Source organism: Diabrotica undecimpunctata, chromosome 5 (genome assembly GCF_040954645.1).
Source record: "Diabrotica undecimpunctata isolate CICGRU chromosome 5, icDiaUnde3, whole genome shotgun sequence".
NCBI classification, from domain to species: domain Eukaryota; kingdom Metazoa; phylum Arthropoda; class Insecta; order Coleoptera; family Chrysomelidae; genus Diabrotica; species Diabrotica undecimpunctata.
Genome location: NC_092807.1, coordinates 139595617 through 139615450, shown reverse-complemented (window position 1 = coordinate 139615450; position 19834 = coordinate 139595617). Strand labels below are relative to the sequence as shown.

The window sequence follows — 19834 nt, the reverse complement described above, 5'->3', positions numbered from 1 at the left end:
ACACAATAGCCGGAGGGTTAGGAAATTTTTAAACATATTTTTAATAATTGTTTGATTGGACCTAACTGTAACATTAACCCTTTCGGTACCGTGGGGACTTATATGTCCCACGAAATTTAAAAAAGTTCTAGTCGTGCCTATTTGTCCTCTAAACTCACTTTGATCAAATATAAACGTATTACTAAACATTTGTTTATGTTATGCAACCAACAATTTGATTATACTATAACCACAAATTTTCTAAAAATAAGTGTTCTTCTACAACGTGGTTCTGTTTTTTGTTGCTGTGATACATATTTAGTGTTTTAACCTGCAAAATACTACTACAAAACAACCCTGAAACTGTTTCTTGTTGAAAGTAACTAAAATTTCTAATAATAATAATAAATATAAAATATATAATAATAAATAAGAATAATAATAAAATTCATTTTTCAATGGAACATGAATCGTTTTTTATATCAACTCTAAATAATGACAACAGTTCTACTCTTTGCAGTTATTGAATTATGGCCACATGTTTTTTAACACAAAAAGAATTGGAAAACATTGTTGAAGAGTTTAGTGTTAGTGACTTGTCAGAACCAGAGGAAACTTTTTCTGACTCAGATTCTGACGAGTATCTACCCAGTGACGGAGAGTCTCATGAAGGTTCAGATGAACAAGAAGAAGAGGAGAGTCAGACCCAGATGACGACCAGTCTAGTCTCGTAATGTGGAAACAACCATAGTTAAAGTCAAACCAAAACATGATATTAGAAAACAAAGGCAAGGAGTAATCATTTTGGATGTCGGATGAGGTTCGAGTGTGTTGGATGTGTGTATACGGTTGTTTCCGTAGTCTTTATTTAATGCACGCGCACATTACAATAAATTACCAAGCACTACTATTGGTCGAATTATGAATCCCTTGGCAACCCAGTTATAAAAAAGGTTATAGCACGTGAGCGATGTTGCTATTTGTTATCAAAAATGTATTACAATGATCCAGAAAAGCCTAATAATTCACGTAAGACATATTACTTACATGTGGATTCATGTTTGAAGTATACTTTTTGATAAGCCAGAACAGAGAGTTCTCATCCGTCTATTGATGAAACTAAGACCAAATTCAAGGTAAGGTCTTCTCTAAAAGAGTATATTCTACTAAATCCATAAAGAGGAATAAAAATGTGGCTGAGTCTTTTAGTAGATACATATATGAACTCAACATTTACTCTGGTAAAGAGGTTGAAACTGTTGCTGGTACTTTAGGTGAACGTGTGGTGAAAAAACCAGCTAGTACAATACGTTCTGCTGATGTATGCCTCTGTTTAGACAGGTTTTTCACATTTATAAAAGCATTGAGTAAACTAAATTTGCCTTGTGTTGACACATATATAAGCAATTGTAAAAATACACCAAAATTTGAAGTGAAAAAGATATTACGAGATGAATCTGATTTTCAAGTTTTGGATGCTGGGGTACTGAGTACTAGGTGGAAAGATACAAAAAGTGTGGTACTAATGTCTAACTGGCACAATACATCTATAGGACTTGCGGGAAGAAAACTAAAAACTGGTAAACGAGCTGAAATTGAATGTCCTATAATCAGTTCATGGGAGGAGTGAACCTTTCGGACCAAAAAGTATCTACTTATGATTATGACCGAAAATCCGCTAAATGGTGGTGGACATATTTTTATAAATTATTGCTGTAAGTAATAGGTAACTCGTGGAAAATATACGACGATATAAATAAGAAAAAGAGTAGTCTCCTGAATTTTCTAGTTCCTTTAGCAGAGCAGCTTATAGAACATGGAAGATCTAAATCCAAAGTGAAGAGACGCGTGAGTGGTCGCTCTAAAGAACTTCCAAATGCCAAAAGAGCATAGTGAATGTAGAGGACCATTTGCCAAAGCAAATTTCTACCAGGACAAGTTGCCACAGATGTTCTCTCAAAGACCAAACCAATTTCTATCGCCTCTGATTTGGCACTATGTAAGACCTGTTTTTTTCTACATCAATGTTAAATTTTTGTCATGTGATTATATATTTTTTTCAATAAAATTACCTTCAACATTTATTTGTGTATTACTAATGGGACACATTGGGTCCAATATGAAACACTTTTGGGTTACAGTTGTCCCATGTCCTACCAAACGATTTAAGGATATTAAAAAAAACTAGATCACTTTGGGCACCATTACAAGATTATTATTCATATTTGTTTGTCTGAAAACTTTTGGATATCTGTGGAATCTATTCAGTCCTGAAAGTGACCTAATAGATATTGAACGTCAAAGACGTCGAAATGTCAAAAAAAAACGTAAAATGCAATCCTTATAATCAATTGTTGTTTAATACCATACTAACAAACGTAGAACCCGATAATTAAAGGATAGATGCATTAGTTATGAAAGAAACGTTTTTTTTTCAGAAGACGTTTGTTATTATAATTTATCAGACTGCAGTCAATTGCCTTATTGTACATCTTTCATTCTCGTATCCTTTTGGCGCAGGTTTTAGTGTTAACGACTACTTACGTAGCTTTACGTTCCTTTCGAAGCACAGTAGCAGTTTAGTTAAATTATAAATCAAAAAATGTGTTTCATTGTTATTATGTACAAGGACCTATAAAGACTGGTTTTAACTTGCCGAATGTAGACCGGGCAAATTGTATTCTTCACTTGATTTGTTCTAATTATGTAAACTTCTGTAGGGTATTCAGTGAGCATCGAAATTAACTATTCTTCTTCTTTAAGTGCCGTCTCCCAAGCGGAGATTGGATATCATCATCACTATCTCTAAACTGTCCTATCGAACTGCATCTAAATCAGTCCCTTAAATTTTTCAACCATGACACTCTCCTTTTTCCTCCTTCTTGAACTATACACAGCATACAATGAACCCGAGGTCATAACATCCATAAAGATGCGCTGGCTGGCCATGTTGAACGGATGTTGGAGACTGAAACACCAAAACATTATAAAGAGGCAAATACCAGTAGGGAGAAGGTCAAAGGTAATACCCAAACTTAGATACATAGAACAAGTGGAACAAGATCTGAAAACACTTAAGATTACCAACTGGAAAAAATAAAGCAAGGAACAGAACAGAATGGCGGAAAATCCTAGAACAAGCCAGGACCCAGAAAGGGTTGTCGAGCTACTGATGATGATGATGACTCTCCTTCTTCCTAAACTTCTTCCTCCTCTTATCTTTTCCCGTATAATCAATCTTAGCATTTCATATCGCTGTTCCCTCATTATGTGTCCCAGATATTGCAACTTTGTTATTTTTATTGTGTTAATTATTCCGTATTCTTTGGTCATTTGTCGCAATACTTCCGTGTTCGTTTTCTTCTGTGTCCATGCTCTCCTTAGCGCCCTTCTGCAACACCACATTTCAAATGACTGTAACTTATTTATGCGTTCTTGTTTCAGTGTCCAGCTTTCAAGTCGATATTGTAGTATCGAAAACACGTAATAGTAGAGTAAATAGACTGGCAAAAGGCTTCTAGAATAGATTTTCGTGGGCACTTTGTTGCTAAAATGTAAAAAAAAATTTTTTTTTCATCATTTTTCGGATGAACAATATCCGAAAATTCATTCCTCAAATTTGCATACCTATCCGGACATTAGAAATATTGTTTTTTTATTTATAAAAATACGTTAAACCATTGTTGTATACGGAGCGCCTTCATACAAAATCACTTGCCCTGAAAACCCATATTTTTAAAATCGTTTACCTCGCTCTACCTCGAAAAATATTGGGTTTAGCAAAAAATGGCTTCCTATAAACGTTATAGACCAAACATCAGAGAACATGTGGGTTTTTTTAAAATGTTGATTGGATAATTAGTTTAAAAAAAAAATTAAATAAATCGAATGTCATGTCACGACGGACAGTGGCGAACGCAGAAATGCGAGGGAGGGCGAGATTCCTATGCCATAGTCAACCGCAAATCGACTCTACTGATGGTGATGTTGTTACGGTCGTTTTTACCTCGAGACGCTGTTGTGTTATATGGTTGTATATATTCTAGCGCAACAAGTGTATTGTTTTGCATATAATATGCATTCTTTTTCATAAGCTTTGTTTTTAGCGCGAAATCCACTAAGATTATTATAAGATTTATAAGTGAGACATAATAAAGTTCTTATGTGTTAATTATATTATTAACAGTGATTAATTAAACTTATTGGTAAGTTAACAATATTTAGTACTTACTTATTATTACAGTTAGTATTTTTTTTTTGTATCCATCTAGAAATAGATTTAACGAACAGCAGCAGCTCTGACAGCGAACTTGAGTCAAAAATCAGATAAGGCATATTTCTTTCCATAAATCTGATGCCGAACAAGACGTTTTTATTCAAAATGTGTGTCTTATTTGTTTGGAAGGAGGAAGGCTGGTTAACTCTCAAGAAAGATCAAAAAAAACTTTTATTGAATGCACGAGCGAACGTATGAAAAATTGTCATGAGAATAAATACATGCGGCATATATTCTCAAAGTTTGATGATCTAAAAAATCAAGATTTTTTAAAATTGCACAAAAACTGTTATAAATCTTATACGAGCTCAAAGAACATTGCCTCGTACAAGTCAAAAAATACTAAACTGCCATTTGATTTTCGTAGAGACGATATTTTTCAAAAACGGCCCTTGAACGGCCCTTTAATTTACAAAAGTGCATCTTTTGTCAAAAGCACTCACCGAATCAAAAACTATGCCAAGTTATGACTAATAATATGCAAGAAAAAATAACCACGACAAATCTGACACTTTTAGTTTCGGGGCATCGGAGCAACACATTCTAGTCAAAATGTGCCAAACTATCCGAAGCGAGATAAACAAGATGTCAACTGAGTCCGATTTAAAAAAGAATGATTGTTAGAGACTACAAAAAGTCTATTCCTGAAAGCTTGTATTTCTTGTTAATCTTATTGTCCGCAATGAAAGCGATAATGAAAAGAAAATTGAAACTGTAAGCATTTTCCAAGACATTATTTTTGCCTGTTCGAATGGAAAAATAAAAACTCCAAAGCATATTGGGCTAGGACTTTTAGTTCACCAGGAAACAAGGTCGAAAAAACTCATTGAAGCAATACACGCTTGCGATCATTCAATTTCATACATCGGTACTCTTAGAGTGCGTAACAGCATCGCCCAAGAAGAAATTCAACTTTACTTGGAGAATAATCATGTGACCATACCGAGACAATTGGTACCCAATCGATTCGTTTAATTTGCTGCTGACAACATTGACATTTTGGAAGAGACTTTGGACAAAACACCTACTTTTCACGGAACCCAAATTGCTGCCTTCCAGAGAGAACCATTTAATGAAAATATACCTGGACAATTTAAATTTTTGCCGTATAATCAGAAGCTGGTAATACCCAATGATTTTCATTCCCTTCACAAAATTTATTTTGACAAATCAAAAAGAAAAGTACAATCTGAGGAAAATAAACTAAGCTTCATAGAAAAGGGTCAGAATCTTAATAATAACATAAGATATCGTAACATGGCATGGTGCATTTGCAAAATGAGGGATAAAACCGTTATCCACAGTGGTCAGGATTTCATAAACGGACTGTAGAGGATAAATCACATGTAACGACCTATGGCTACTTACCTGTGCTACTCCATGTCTCGTCAGAATATGATACCGTTTGGACTGTTATCATAAAGTGCAATGAAATTGCTAAGAAGCTAAATAACAGATACACCGTACTGACGTTTGATCAAGCGATCTATTATAAAGCTAAAGAGCTCCACTGGTCCCAGTCAGAAGACACAAAAAACGTAGTCATTCGTCTAGGTGGATTTCACATGGTTATGAACTTCCTCAAAATAATTGGTCAGTTCATGATAGATTCTGGACTTTTAATGGTGGTTCATGACAGATTCTGGACTTGCTGATGTATGGTTGGACAGTGGTCTCTATGCTCAGTCCACAATTGATGGTATTTTATCTGGCAAAAAATACAATAAAGCTATACGAGCCCATAAGTTGACGTACGAAGCTCTGTCAAGATTATTAATAAATCTTTATAAGAAGTGGCTTTTAGAGTGTGGCACTTCTTCTGTACATTATATTAACTTAATTCATCTTTGTACATCGGAAATCATCGATACTTTCAGGAGAAAAGAAGACGTTATGCAACTCTCCGATAAAATCTTAACTTTAACTCGTGAACTTTTGACAGAGTTTCCAGAATTCATTGCAGCTCAAACTGCCACAGGCAAATACTGGAATGCATACTTGGAAATGGTATATATTCTATTAGAATTTGCCATTTTAGATATGTATATCCCAAGCTTTTGAAATTTAACCACTTTACTACGTCCTTAGTAAGCTTTATAATAATAACAATAATCTGTAAGAACATTTTTTGGGGATACGGGATACTCCTACATACCAAGTCACCTAGGGCTCGATAACACGGAAAGAGTCCCACCAGAGCTCAATCCTTTTAATATCGTAAGTATCTGAGATGAGTGAATTTTCCCCTTTTGAGGGAGTGCGAGCCGTATGGCTAAATCTGGATAATATTAATAATTTAATAATAATAAGTATACAACCTTAAAGATATACAACAATACCTATTATGATAATATAAATACTACTATCACTTAACAAATACAGTATTTTAAAACTGTTAATAATCTGACAACAAAACGAGCTAAAGAAGTCACTATTTACGCTAGAAGAGTATTCATCCTCCTTAAAATCAGCATCACAATGAAAAAACGACCATAACAACATCGCCATCAGTAGAGTCGATTTGCGGTTGACTACGGCATAGGAATCTCGCCCTCCCTCGCATCTCTGCGTTCAGCACTGTCCGTCGTGACATGCCGTTCGATTTATTTAATTTTTTCTTAAACTAATTATCCAATCAAAATTCTAAAAAAACCAGCATGTTCTCTGATTTTTGGCCTATAACGTTTATAAATAGCAATTTTTTGCTAAACCCAATATTTTTCGAGGTAGAGCGAGGTAAACGATTTTAAAAATATGGGTTTTCAGGGCAAGTGATTTTGTATGAAGGCGCTCCGTATATAATAATGGTATGACGTATTTTTAAAAATAAAAAAAAAATATTTCTAATGTCCTGATGGGTATGCAAATTTTACGAATGAATTTTCGGATATTGTACATTAGAAAAACGATGAAAAAAAAAATTGCATTTTTTTTTGTAAGGCTCCCCACCGCTCCCCTCCCACTACGATTTTTGGACGACCAAGTGATTTTGTCTTACAAAAATATTAGAAACAAAAAAAAATGGGTTTTACATTTTAGCAACAAAGTTCCCACGGGATAGCACAATAGGATCCTATTTAAACTATACTATAATATCTCAGAGATCTTACTCTCAGTTCTAATTTAATTTCTTTATTGCACATAATTGTTTTCATTTTGACAAATGTCTTTCTTGCTATTTATGTCATGGCCCTTATTTATATTGTTATTTTATTTTCCGAAATCCAGGTTCCTAGGTATTTGTATTTTTCAATCCTTTCTATCGGTACATCTGCCAAATGTATGTTTGTTTGTATATTTGTTTTCTTGTGTATTATCATGTGTTTGGTCTTTTTTATATTCATTTTTACTCCATATTTTTACAGAAGTCCAAAGTATTACACTTTACGGTTCGGAAGTATGGGGCGTCACCAAAGCTAATAGAAACAAACTTATGACGACAGAAATGGATTATCTGAGACGAAGCTGCGGTAGATCGAAACTGGAGAGAGTTAGAAACGAACAAATAAGAAACGAAATGAAAATCGAGAGAAATAACAATGATGACATAGAAAGAAAACAATTAATCTGGTTCGGACATGTTAAAAGAATGCCAGAGTACAGAGGGCCTAGGAGAGTACTGGAATGGATCCCTCCTGAAAGAAGAAAGAGAGGACGACCACGGAGAAGTTGGCGCAACGATATTGATGAAGCAATGGCGGCAAGAGACTTAGAAGAGGCAACTGCATATGACAGAAAAAGATGGAAATTGGGGGCGGAGAAGCGGCGACAGCCGTAATAAATCCGTTATTATATTATATTTTTACAGAAACTGTTTTTCTTGTTTAGTACTAGTGTTGTTCAGCAAAGCTTGCCATAATCATCTAATCATTATAATATATCTTATGTTGCTAATAATTCTTCCGTCAATTAATATTCGGTCACTAAAATTTCCTTTATCATCCACTGTTTTTTTTTGTATCTGGTTGATGTCAGAATTTCTTTTTGACTTTTATCTAGTTCTGTCTTTATTAATAGCCATTTTGTATCTGTTTCAGTATTTTGCAGAATTTGTTCTTTAACATTCATTCATAGATTTTTGGTTTCATCTGTCAGGCGTTGTCTTATGAGTAGGTTCCTTAATATACTTGTATCGATGTGTGCATCTTTTGGTTTTTGTTTTATTATTTTCATTTTGAGCCTAATTTTAGTTACTACTAGGTTGTGATCTGATCTCATGTCGGCAATCGGATATGTTTTCGTTGATATAATTGCGTTCCTAAGGCTTTGTGTAACTAATACATAGCCTATTTGGTTTCTATTACTACTACGAATACAGTCTATTAATTAAATAATATAAAATGTTAATATAAACTAAAAGTGTAGATTAAAAAAATAAAAAAAAAGGGGAAAAACAAGTAAGGGGAAAAATGTAACCACACAATGGAAGACTGTATCGCTAATGTTACGTCCCTCCACACATATTTTAATTTTTTGTATTAAGTAAGTATTCTTTTATTATTTTCATTTTATATTTTAATTCTTTAATTAACGTGTGTGTAGGGTTTACATACGTAAATTAATATGGTCCTGTAGACATACCCCCCATTAAGGGAGGCGAAGCTTATTCAGCGCGCATACACACACAGTTTAGTCTTTGCATAACCAATGCGAGAAACACTCCAGTTTTGTGTAAAACATCCACTCCCCAGTGTAAACAGACGCTGCACAACTAGCCCAGTGCACTGGAAGAAGATTTGTTCATCATCACAGGTGACGTAATTTGATTTGCATACACAGACAATATTGAAATTAATTGATAAATTTACATGTAACTTATTTGGACATAAAATATAATACCCGTACCTATAAATAAAAATTTGGACAATTTTTAATTCTCATAATTATTAAACGCAATTGTTACAGCTAATATATGCTATTATTTTTATATATCACTCTCGATATACCTATAAATTTTTAGAAGTCTATTTTTACACAAATAGATAACAAATACATCCACTTAAACTTTCAACATAACTTATTACATAAACCCATTTTACGCAGAGCGTTTGAATAATACATTTAAACAGTTATATATGCAGTTCTCAAAATAAGTACTTACTGAGTCAAATTACAGTTCCAATTGTCTTTTACAAGCAGTTCCGCTACAACACCAAAATATAAAATCACACGTTGAAACCAAATTAAAAACTTACAACACTAAACAAACCAACATCAACTCGTATATTTACAATAAAACCAAACTATAAAACCGTGTACCTATATTATAATATAAGATGAACACGGCGAAATAACCTAGCGCAAAATTCATTAAATAAACGTTCTACTGCTGTGGCATATTCAAAAATAAATTGTCGATGCTTGCGATAGCAGTCGTAAGTGGAGATAAGGCGAATAGTGACTAAATAATGATAACGCTCGGAGAGGGCAGTTTTATCAGACTTTTCTTGTCATTTCGGATGTGAAATTACATGACGAATACTTCATATAATAGTTAACTATCAGTTCTCACCATAAACTGTGTAAATGCTTTAAATTTCTTCAAATTTGTTTGGTATCTTGACAGGATGATAGTTGATGATAGTTTCGTAAATCTACTCGCTTTTTTATTATTTTATATGTGATTAAGCCACAATTGATTGTAATGATAATTACATTTTGCATTTGCTTTGAAGTTTCCATTTGTAATCTGGAAATCGTTTTCAAAAATTCTGAAATAAAAATTATGATTGCACTTAACCTGTAAATTTCATAATTAGCGGTGGGTGGTAATCCATCATTAGAAAATTTGTTAAATGACGATTTTCTGTAAATGTAGGTCCATTTTCGATAGGTGAAAAAATAGAGAAGGAAAAACTAACTGGGACATGTTTATTAATTATGCAAAGAGTATGGATAACAATACAAATAACTTTATTATTGCACTAGTTGCTAATTAATTAGTATTCTTTCGGGAAGAGCACAATGTTATTCCAGTATCTCAACAAAGATTTGCCGAGATCTCACAGAACGTGGAAAGGTGTTCTTCCCCGGTTAACGTCGGCAAACAGAAATAGAAAAAATAGATAATAGTGAAAAGAGAACACTGTTGGCACTCCACATCACTGTGAAATTAACAAATATTTGTTTTTTGATAAATGCACTCGACCTACCCCAAAATGTGGTCGGACCATTCCTATAATGAGTATGAGTATCGAGGATTTAGTTGTTTAGTTGGTTGTACGGCTGTACCAGTGTTGGCAATATGTAATTTAATAAGTTGGTTAATTGCACAAAAAAAATGAATCGTGAGCGGTTGCGTATCGCTGCCAGCATCTTATTTTATGTTAGGAGTATACAAGATGACAAAAGGACAAAAACAAAGGAAACAAAATGATGGTGGAGAATTTATGTGTACAGCTGGTTCCTAACAAAACTGATACGACTCTTTGTAACGAGTCCGTCACTTCAATAATTCTTTATTCACTTTAAATAAAATTTTTAAATCCATATCCTCTTAATAATTTCCTTAATTCTTAAATTTTAAGTTGGTATTCAACAGAGACACCAAGCGTCTATATTTGCAATCATAGTTTAGCTAACTCAAAACAAGTGCTGATTGCTCACTTCTGCTTCGACGTTCGGTAGAGACACTTGGGTTTAGAGGTAGGGGCCAGAGAAGGCATAAAAGGTTTTTATTTAGAATATTAAAGTTTTTTTAAGAAGAAGTTGCAGGAAGTTTTGGTTTGGTTTTTTTTGTGTCCTGTTGGTTTATAACCACTCTGAGCCGGTAAGTTTATCCAATTATCAATAAAATGAAAATATAAAAACCATCAGCCATTTTTGAGATCCTACAGTATTATCATTTCTCATTTGATTCGATATATTTATCTGAAATGTTTCCCATCATTTCATTAAGCAAATTCAACATGTAAATCGAAGGTGTTATTAATATAAAATCGTATGTATTTTAATTTTACTTCCCGGCCTTAAAAAACATATTTATCTATATTTAAAACAATTTATTATCTATTAAGAGTATCGATAAAAATATTTTGTCGTATACCGTTCATTATATTATAAAATATATTATTATCCATATCATGCTTTTCGTTAAAATTGTCGATATAATTAATCCATTTTACTTAAAATACGGTCAAGCCATACGAAGGTCACATCATTTACAAAATCATTAAGTTTTTGCTTCCACACTTCATAAGTAACCTTTATAAAACCTTTCAAGGTTCATAAACCTTGTGTTTTTTCCATACTCTGTATCAAGAGTAAGAAAGAACTCTAAAACAAATGTTTTTTTAGCCTACCTCTGGGAGTCAAGCAGAAGTCGAGGGAAGAATGTTTGATTTTGTTTTTTTTTTTATGTTTTCAAGAAGAATTTTTAAGTTAATACCTGGTCGGAACTACACCTGGTTCCAGAGTTGATTTTTTTTGACGTGGCTGTTCCCTAGAGGTCCAGATCTGGCCTTGTTATTCCCGGACAATTTGAGAAAGCAGCGAGAAGTATCTTTCTCCTTCAGAATATAAAATCTCGTAAACCTGTATTAAGTTTATTTATTAGTTTTAATCTTTTTTATAATATTTCTTTTAACTTTAAATCATACTATTTTAAAATAATAATAAAAAACCATAATTTTTTTTTCTAAAATAATATTTAATCATATTTAGGGACTAGGTAGGTTGAGGTTTTAAATCCTCCCGTTTAACTCATTTGTACGATTTCTTGTGTACACATTTAATCTGAGAGTTATTTTTTTGATATTTTATTATTATTATATATTTAAACCTTTGGACATCTATCCCTTCAGGATAGTGTCCTTATTACTTGTTAAGACATTTAATTGAAAGCCGAAATACAGAGTTACATCTCTAGTAGGCAAGTAAATTATTACCTTTTTAGGTAGAGTCATTAAATTTGTTCTTATATTTTATTATTTGTAAATTCAGTTTATCAAGGATCAGTTTTGTGTAACCAGGGTATTTATTTTTTTTGTATATTTATAACTAGACTAACTGTACATAATTGGTGGTGGGTAGCTATAAAAAAAATTATATTGTACTTATATATTCGGATAGGGATTAAAATTTGTGGTGAAAACTAAATATTTTAATTAATACCTACTTCCCGTTTATTACAGCAAACAGCTTTACATATACAAGACACCTTGGAAGGTATATGTTAATACTTTTCTGGCGCCCAATCATATCTTAGAGTAACTTCCATAATTTACCACTTTCATTTACTTTATTTCTATTTTTTTTTAAGTATCCTGTTATTCATTTTCTTATTCTACGGTCTCTGTAGGGCATGCAAATTGGCCGAATCCTCTTTTGAGTGTTAAGTAGTCACTCTCCGGCACATTCAGCTAGCCAGCTTTAATTTATTTGTTTTGTTACATCACTCCTCATTTGTTTTTGTTACATCTTAAAGCGTATTTTGTAGAAAATTGAGCAGTGTATTTTGAAGCATAAATACTTATTATTTCCTTACTGTCACTGCCAAATCTTAAAATTTGTTAGTCTGATCTTATTCTGTTCAACTTCAAAAAATGGCTCCTAAAAGCAATGGCAACTAAAAGCAATTATTGTAACGAAATTAGAAAATGGTTGGTCACTATCTGCCGTAGCGAACCATTTTAACGTAAACAGAACAATAGTTTTTAATATTAATAAAAGATGGAGAGAACAAGAAACTCTCGAAAGAAAGCAAGGTTCTGGAAAACCAAAAATATCTAATGCTCATGAAGATCGTATGCTTTTGGAGAGATTAGAAGAGAATCCTTGTAAAAATGCAAAAACTGCAAGAATTATGTCACAGTTTGCGGGAAGAAAGACAACTTGGCGCAGAAATTACAGCATTGCGTCTTAGGTACCGAACTGCAGCAAAAAAAACAAGCTCCTACACCACAAAAGAAGCAATCAACACTTATATTTGCTTTAAACCATCAGCTACAAAATCAAGATTTTTGGGACAGGGTAAAATTTACAGATGAGAAAATTTTTCAATCTTCTAAAAAGGGCAAAATTAGGGTGTATAGACTAGATAATAATAGATTTAATCCTCTATATGGTGGTAGATATCAAACAGCTGGTCATTTTAGCGCCAATGTATGAGGATGGAATTCATCTAGAGGAATGTGAATGATATGGCGTATTGATGGCAGGTTTGTTGGGTAGACTTATCTGAATATTCTAGAAAACATCATATTTCCCAGTGTAGAACAGTTGTATCCAGAAAATAATTGTATCCTCCAACAAGATAATTGTTCTGTTCACACTGCAAATATAATAAACCAGTGGCTCCAGAATAACAACATCGAAACCTTACCATGGCCCAGCTACAGTCCAGATTTAAACCCAATCGAGAATATGTGGGGGGTTATTACAAAACAGTTGTATCGGCGTAATTTTATATCTCAAAATACGAAAGAACTGTGGCACGGTATACAACAGCTTTGGGAAGAGCTCTTTCAAGAAGACAATTTTATAGTTCCTTTCACGTGAATGGACCGAAGACTACAAGCTGTTATCAATGCTGATGGAGATATTACAAAATATTAATTTTATTTTTACATACCTAAATTTAGTATAGTTTTGGTCTTCCAGACCCCCGCTTTCTTTCGAGAGTTTCTTGTTCCCTTCATTTTTTATTATTAGAAAAACTGTGGTCCTGATTATGTTAAAATGTTTTGCTGCCTCTGATAGTGCCCAGTTATCTTTTAATTTGGTTACAATTCTTGATTTAATATATTGTTGAGTTAAGTCGTTTGTTTTATTCCTTAATAATAAGAAAAATAATAACAACAACCCTATTTTATGTAAAAACTATCATTTATATACTCTTTATAAAATGCATCAATTCAAAATAATATCAAAATTTAGACCTTAATAACTATTTTCGGTTTGTTTGTTTATTTTATTATTTGTCTGTCATAATAAATATAATATAATGTCAGACCAATCAAATACACTGCTCAAAATGATCAAATCTTGCTAAGAGTCGTATCAGTTTTTTTTAGGAACCAGCTGTACAAAAATTAGGAAGGTAAGTACACTCAATTGTTCTCAGGCTTGGAATAATTGACAATGTGACAATTTACTTTCTATTTAAAAACAGTGCTACAAAGATGTTAGAAGATTTACGTCAAGAAGCCTCTTTTTAAAGAAAACTTTTACAGAATATCAGCCACCGATTTTGAATATTGTTAAACAAAATAGGGCTCGTAATCTCCAAAAATAATATAAATATGAGATAGAGCATACCACTGCAAGAAAGGTTCGCCGTTACACTAAGGTTTTTAGATACTGGAGATAGTTTTAAGAGTCATTCCTATTTGTTTAAGTGTTCACCTCAAAACCAAGTGTGTCCAATCCAGGGAAACAAATATGTAAACTTAAAGACCCTTGAGGTAGAAGTAGTCCATGGTAGGCCTTCGTATCACTTATTTGAGCTGGATAAGATTTAAATTATGGGCCAGGCCATCCACATTAGGCTCACTCTTAGTAAGCCAGTCCGAGCAAAAATGTCCGTTAAAATCCAAAATGACGTCTCAAAATCATTCATAAGCATCATTTAGTAATTTGTTAAACCTTTCGCGTTTGAATCGGTATCAATAGAGCGATAAAACAGTTATTTCGGTGTAGCCCCCACCTCATCAGTCGACTCGGGCTTGATACAAATTCAAACCCGAAAGGTTCAACTAAATGTCTCCAAAATACTTCACACTTTTAGTAATTATCCACAAATTGGTCACATTGCTTCCGTACTAATCCTTTCTAAAGTAAGATGCTCCTTTTTTAAGTTAGGTAGCTGCACCGTACTGATGACGACCAAACAGTCAGGAATACAAATTTACGGTTGGCTTCCATCGATGTACCTGTTTTGTTAATTGTTTTCCTGTTTTGCGAGACATACCATTACATTTTACTTAATTCTACAGGTAGCCGCAGCTTCCTTCGTGGTTATTGTTAGTTGTTGCCCTGGAAACTATCAGGGTCTTCTAATTCTAATGCCACAAATTGGTCACGTTGCTCCTATAGTGATCCTTTCCCAAGTTAGAATGTGTGTGTGAAATAAATGTATCTTGAAAAAGAACAATGTTTAATAAATTTGAGTAAGCGACAGGGAAAAGTCAGAAAATTTACACAAATAGGTTGAAGTTAACGCTGCCAAGTCAACAAAACGAATAATATTTTTATTTTTTAAGTTGCTTACACTTACGTACACTGTGTTTCGCATGGAAGGGCGACTGAACCAAATTTCTCGCGGCGTCTGCCGCGCCGTAGTCAGGCAAGAGTGGTTGCACCAGAGAACAACCGAACTGTGTGTTCGGTTGTTCTATGGTTGCACTAAGAGGCTGCCTCCTTTTCTAACTTGGCTGCACCGTACTGATGACGACACCAAATAATCAGAAATATGTATTTACGGTTGCCTTCCATCGATATACCGATTTTTGTTTTTTGTTTTCCTATTTTGCGAGACATGCATATTTTACTTCATATGATGGTGATGATTATATATATATATATATATATATATATATATATATATATATATATATATATATATATATATATACATATATACTTAATTGATGAAACTGACATTTAAACAGGAAATATTATTTTTAGGGAAAAATGTAAGATCAGCAACACCGCGCTGTAATTTTTACGAATTGTAATAATTTTTACGACTTGGAACCATCCATACTAGAATTGTATACATATAAATACAAATTTACAATAAATAAATTATTGATTAAGTATATGTATCTGAAAGCATCTTAAAAACTATTTGGCAGGATGTAAAGATCTCTTACACACCGCTACTCAATATAAATCCCGCGGTCGCGGTACAGAACCCTTCGGAATGGCAGCTATAACCGTTTGTAAATTCCGTGATTTACTGATTTAAGATCTGTTGACTTGAGGCATCTGGCATACTCAAACCATCTGTTTAACTTATGGAGATCCTAATTCTCTTAAACGATGTTGCTACAACTGTCAATAAATCAACTTAACAACCACTACGGAAATGTGGCGGGAACGTATTTTTGGATTATGCCAAACGATAAGAGTACACATTAGATTTATTTATTTTCAAAATAACGTAATTTCTTATAAATATATCTCAAATTAATCAATTTTATATTTTTAATAATACAGTAAGAAATAACAAGGAAAATAATGTAAGTCAATAAGACTTATTTAAAAAATCCAAGAATATGATTTTTTAACTAAAATTTACGATACTTTTAAAAATTACTTTATAAAGTATAATTTTCTGTTGTAAAATTAAGTTAACATTACTGAAATATGGATAATTCGATAGAGGAAACAACGCCAAACAAAAGTAGAAAAAGAACAAAGCGACAGGAAGATACGTGTAGAATTGCAAAGACAAAGGTAAGAAACTTTCCATCTTACAACTGTACACTAAATGCAGGGCTGTACTTAAAATTATTTTATACGCGAAACTTCTTGCATTAAAACATTAGACCAATTTAGGGATATACTAAATCAATGTAAACAGATATTTGTTTTTATGTTTTGTTTGATGAGTTATAAAAATACAACAAAAAAATCCCGATTAAAATAATGCCTGCAATAGGTTTGTTCCAACCCGTCACAAATACCGTTCTTGAATATTTACGAGTATGTTCAGTATCAAAAAATGTGTTACTGCTCATACTCGTAACCATTCAAGAATGGTAATGTGACGGGTTGGAACAAACCTTATGATTTAATAATGGTATCTCTTCGGTTTCAAATATTATTATAAATTTTTTCTTGCAGATACTATGCCTCATCATTGCCAGAACAGATAACTTGTAAACATAATTCTAAGGCATACTCTTGTCGGAAGCTTACGATGCGAGATGTAAAACAATTCCATGATGCTTTTTATGCACAAAAAACGAAAAGTTATTAAGACAGTTTCATTGTTAAATATTGCAAGACAATTCCAATTCAACGAAGACGTAATGTGAATGGACACTGTAATGAACGATTATTATCATTTACATATTTTGTTAGAACTTGTGAAGCACAAATTATACCCGTATGCAGAAGACCATTTTTAAAAATACTTTTGATAAAGAAAGGCCAAATACGGGGAGTCCTTCATCGTTATCATCGTACCGGAGAAATGCATACTGAAACTAGAGGTGGTGATAGGAAAACAACGAAGTTTCAAAGTATGAAAGGTAATATAATACAATTTATTAAGACTTTTCAATGTGCTGAATCTCATTACAATAGAGCAAAACTGATTCGAAAGTATTTACCTTCTGAACTCAATATCTCCAAAATGTACAGGATGTACAAAGAGTCATATCCAAATACTCTTTGTAAGCTCTCATATTTTCGTCATGTATTCAATACAAAGTTTAATTTGGGATTTGGAACTCCCAGAACAGACGTGTGTTCTAAGTGTTTGGAGCTGGACGGAAAAATTAAGTCCGAGCAAAATGTGCATGAAAAGACAAATTTAATTGTGGAAAAACGAGTCCATAAACTAAGGGCAAAAGCTTTTTATCAATTGTTAAAAGAGAAGAAGCTGGATTTGAAAACAACAACGTTTGACTGCCAGAAAAGCCAAGTTCTCCCCATAGTTCCTGACCAGTCTGCCTATTTCTCACGCCAATTATATATTTATAATTTTACCATTGTGGAAGGTAGTAGTAACGATCACTTTAGTAAAGAAAATACTCATGTTTTCTACTTGACAAAAAACCAAAACAAAAAAAGTTCTAATGAGATAGCAAGCTGTGTTTATCGCTTTTAAAAAATGTTAATTTGCAGGGTATAAAATTTTTGCGTCTTGCCTCTGACAAGAGGCATTAAAGTATTCAAACGATAAAATCGATGTTGTTCTTTAATAAATTACACTCATATATTAGTAAGAAAATAATAATGTATCACGAAATGCCAGTCTACTGTGTTTGTCACATACACGTGTTTATCTAAATGGTTGTAAAAAATGGAGTTGACCATTTTTTATTCCAGGGTACAGAACTCTCCTAATCCTTAGTCTCCCACGACGTTTAGATTTTTTTTGACAGTTACTTCCCGGCGGTACTTTTAAGTCCGCCTTATTTTATTGGTCATCCATTTTTACAATAAGCTAAAAGCTTTTTATTGATGACGATCCTTTCGAGTACAAGTCTTTAAAACGAAATCGTTTGAATAACATTAAAGTTTTAAACATCAGCTGAAAACTACGGTTATGTGGTAAGTATTATTAAATTTATTTAAACAGATCGTGAAATTATAATCTGCTTCAGGTATAAGGGTACCAAAATTTGGTGGTACCGTCAGGAGACTAAGGGTTATTATAATATACAAACTATTTGTTGACGACAGATACTAAACATTTGTTCATTTAAGACCATATTGAGAAGAGGCTCTTGGCTCAATCCACTTTTAATAAATCTTCGAAATGAATTGAAATTATTAATTAGATTTAGTACTAATTACCAATAATATTGTGTTTACTTACCCAATCACAGAGTGTGTTGCCATAATAAAATCCGAATCGGTGTTCGCGTGCGGGTTGGTTTTAAATAATTTTGACTTAGTTTGAACTTGTATCAACTTGTCCGCTCCGATTTGCAACCTATAGATTGAACTAGAAGACTGTCCTAAACTGAGAGTTTCTCTAAGATGAGCTGTAACTTTGTGCACCTCCTGTTGCGGTACCAATTCCCGCAACGGTCTATTTTTTAGTTCCTTTTTGATGTACTGCGCCAAAGTATCCGTTAAACCCGAAGTATCTACACAAATAACCTTTCCCGTAATGTCCAATTTTGTAGTAAACTGTTCTATACTGCAAGTAGTTTTGTCCCTATGAGAAATCCTAGACGCGACGCACAACAAACACGGACCACTGTCACTTCCGTCCTCTTCTGATACCGATAAGTGATCTTTTAATTGGGTACTCGATATATGCATCAACTCGTAACTACTGACTCTTTGTTGCTTTTCTTCTATGGTTTTATCTAGGTCATCGGGAGGCTTCACAAGAAGCCTTATATCTATAGATTTTGATTTGTTGTTTACTTGCTGCTCATTGCCCCATTCAATGGTCATGGGCAGAAGGCTCGAATGGAATTTAGCGTGGTCCCCATGATGGATGAAATTATAAATGCTGCTGCCCAATACTTCGTCTTTTGTAAATTTTATATAATTGGAGACGTTCTCGGTTACATGTTCAACCTGCAAATAAAAGTTTATTTAATCTCAGATAAACATTTTATTAATAGATAAAACTTAATAATAATTAGTTATAAGATATAACTAGAATAGAGGTAGTATATTGGAAAATACTAGAATAGTTTCGAGATATGAACGACACTAGTATCTATGTATAAACTTCAACCCACGAACTAAAAGGAGCTGATACATAAACTCAAAAGATTATCTTTTTACAAACGGTAACACCTGATTAAATTGTATTTATCGACCAGGGGAATTAGTGAAAAAACACCCTTCCCAGGACACTCATTAACACGTATCTAGGAGTTAATCTTAGTCAATTTTCTTATGATTAGTACATGATAATTAAAAAAGAGACTGTAGTTTGTA

General features: G+C 33.1%; 1 protein-coding gene across 6 annotated transcripts in view; it reads right to left on the bottom strand.

Moving 5' to 3' along the window:
* tai (basic helix-loop-helix family member taiman) overlaps positions 1 to 19834 on the bottom strand; it is a 265687-nt gene that overhangs the window by 82608 nt on the left and 163245 nt on the right. For all 6 annotated transcript variants that reach the window (XM_072532815.1, XM_072532816.1, XM_072532818.1 and 3 more), the window contains one exon: positions 18750 to 19465. In XM_072532815.1, coding sequence (XP_072388916.1) covers positions 18750 to 19465 — 716 coding nt within the window. The remainder of the gene's footprint in view (positions 1 to 18749; positions 19466 to 19834) is intronic.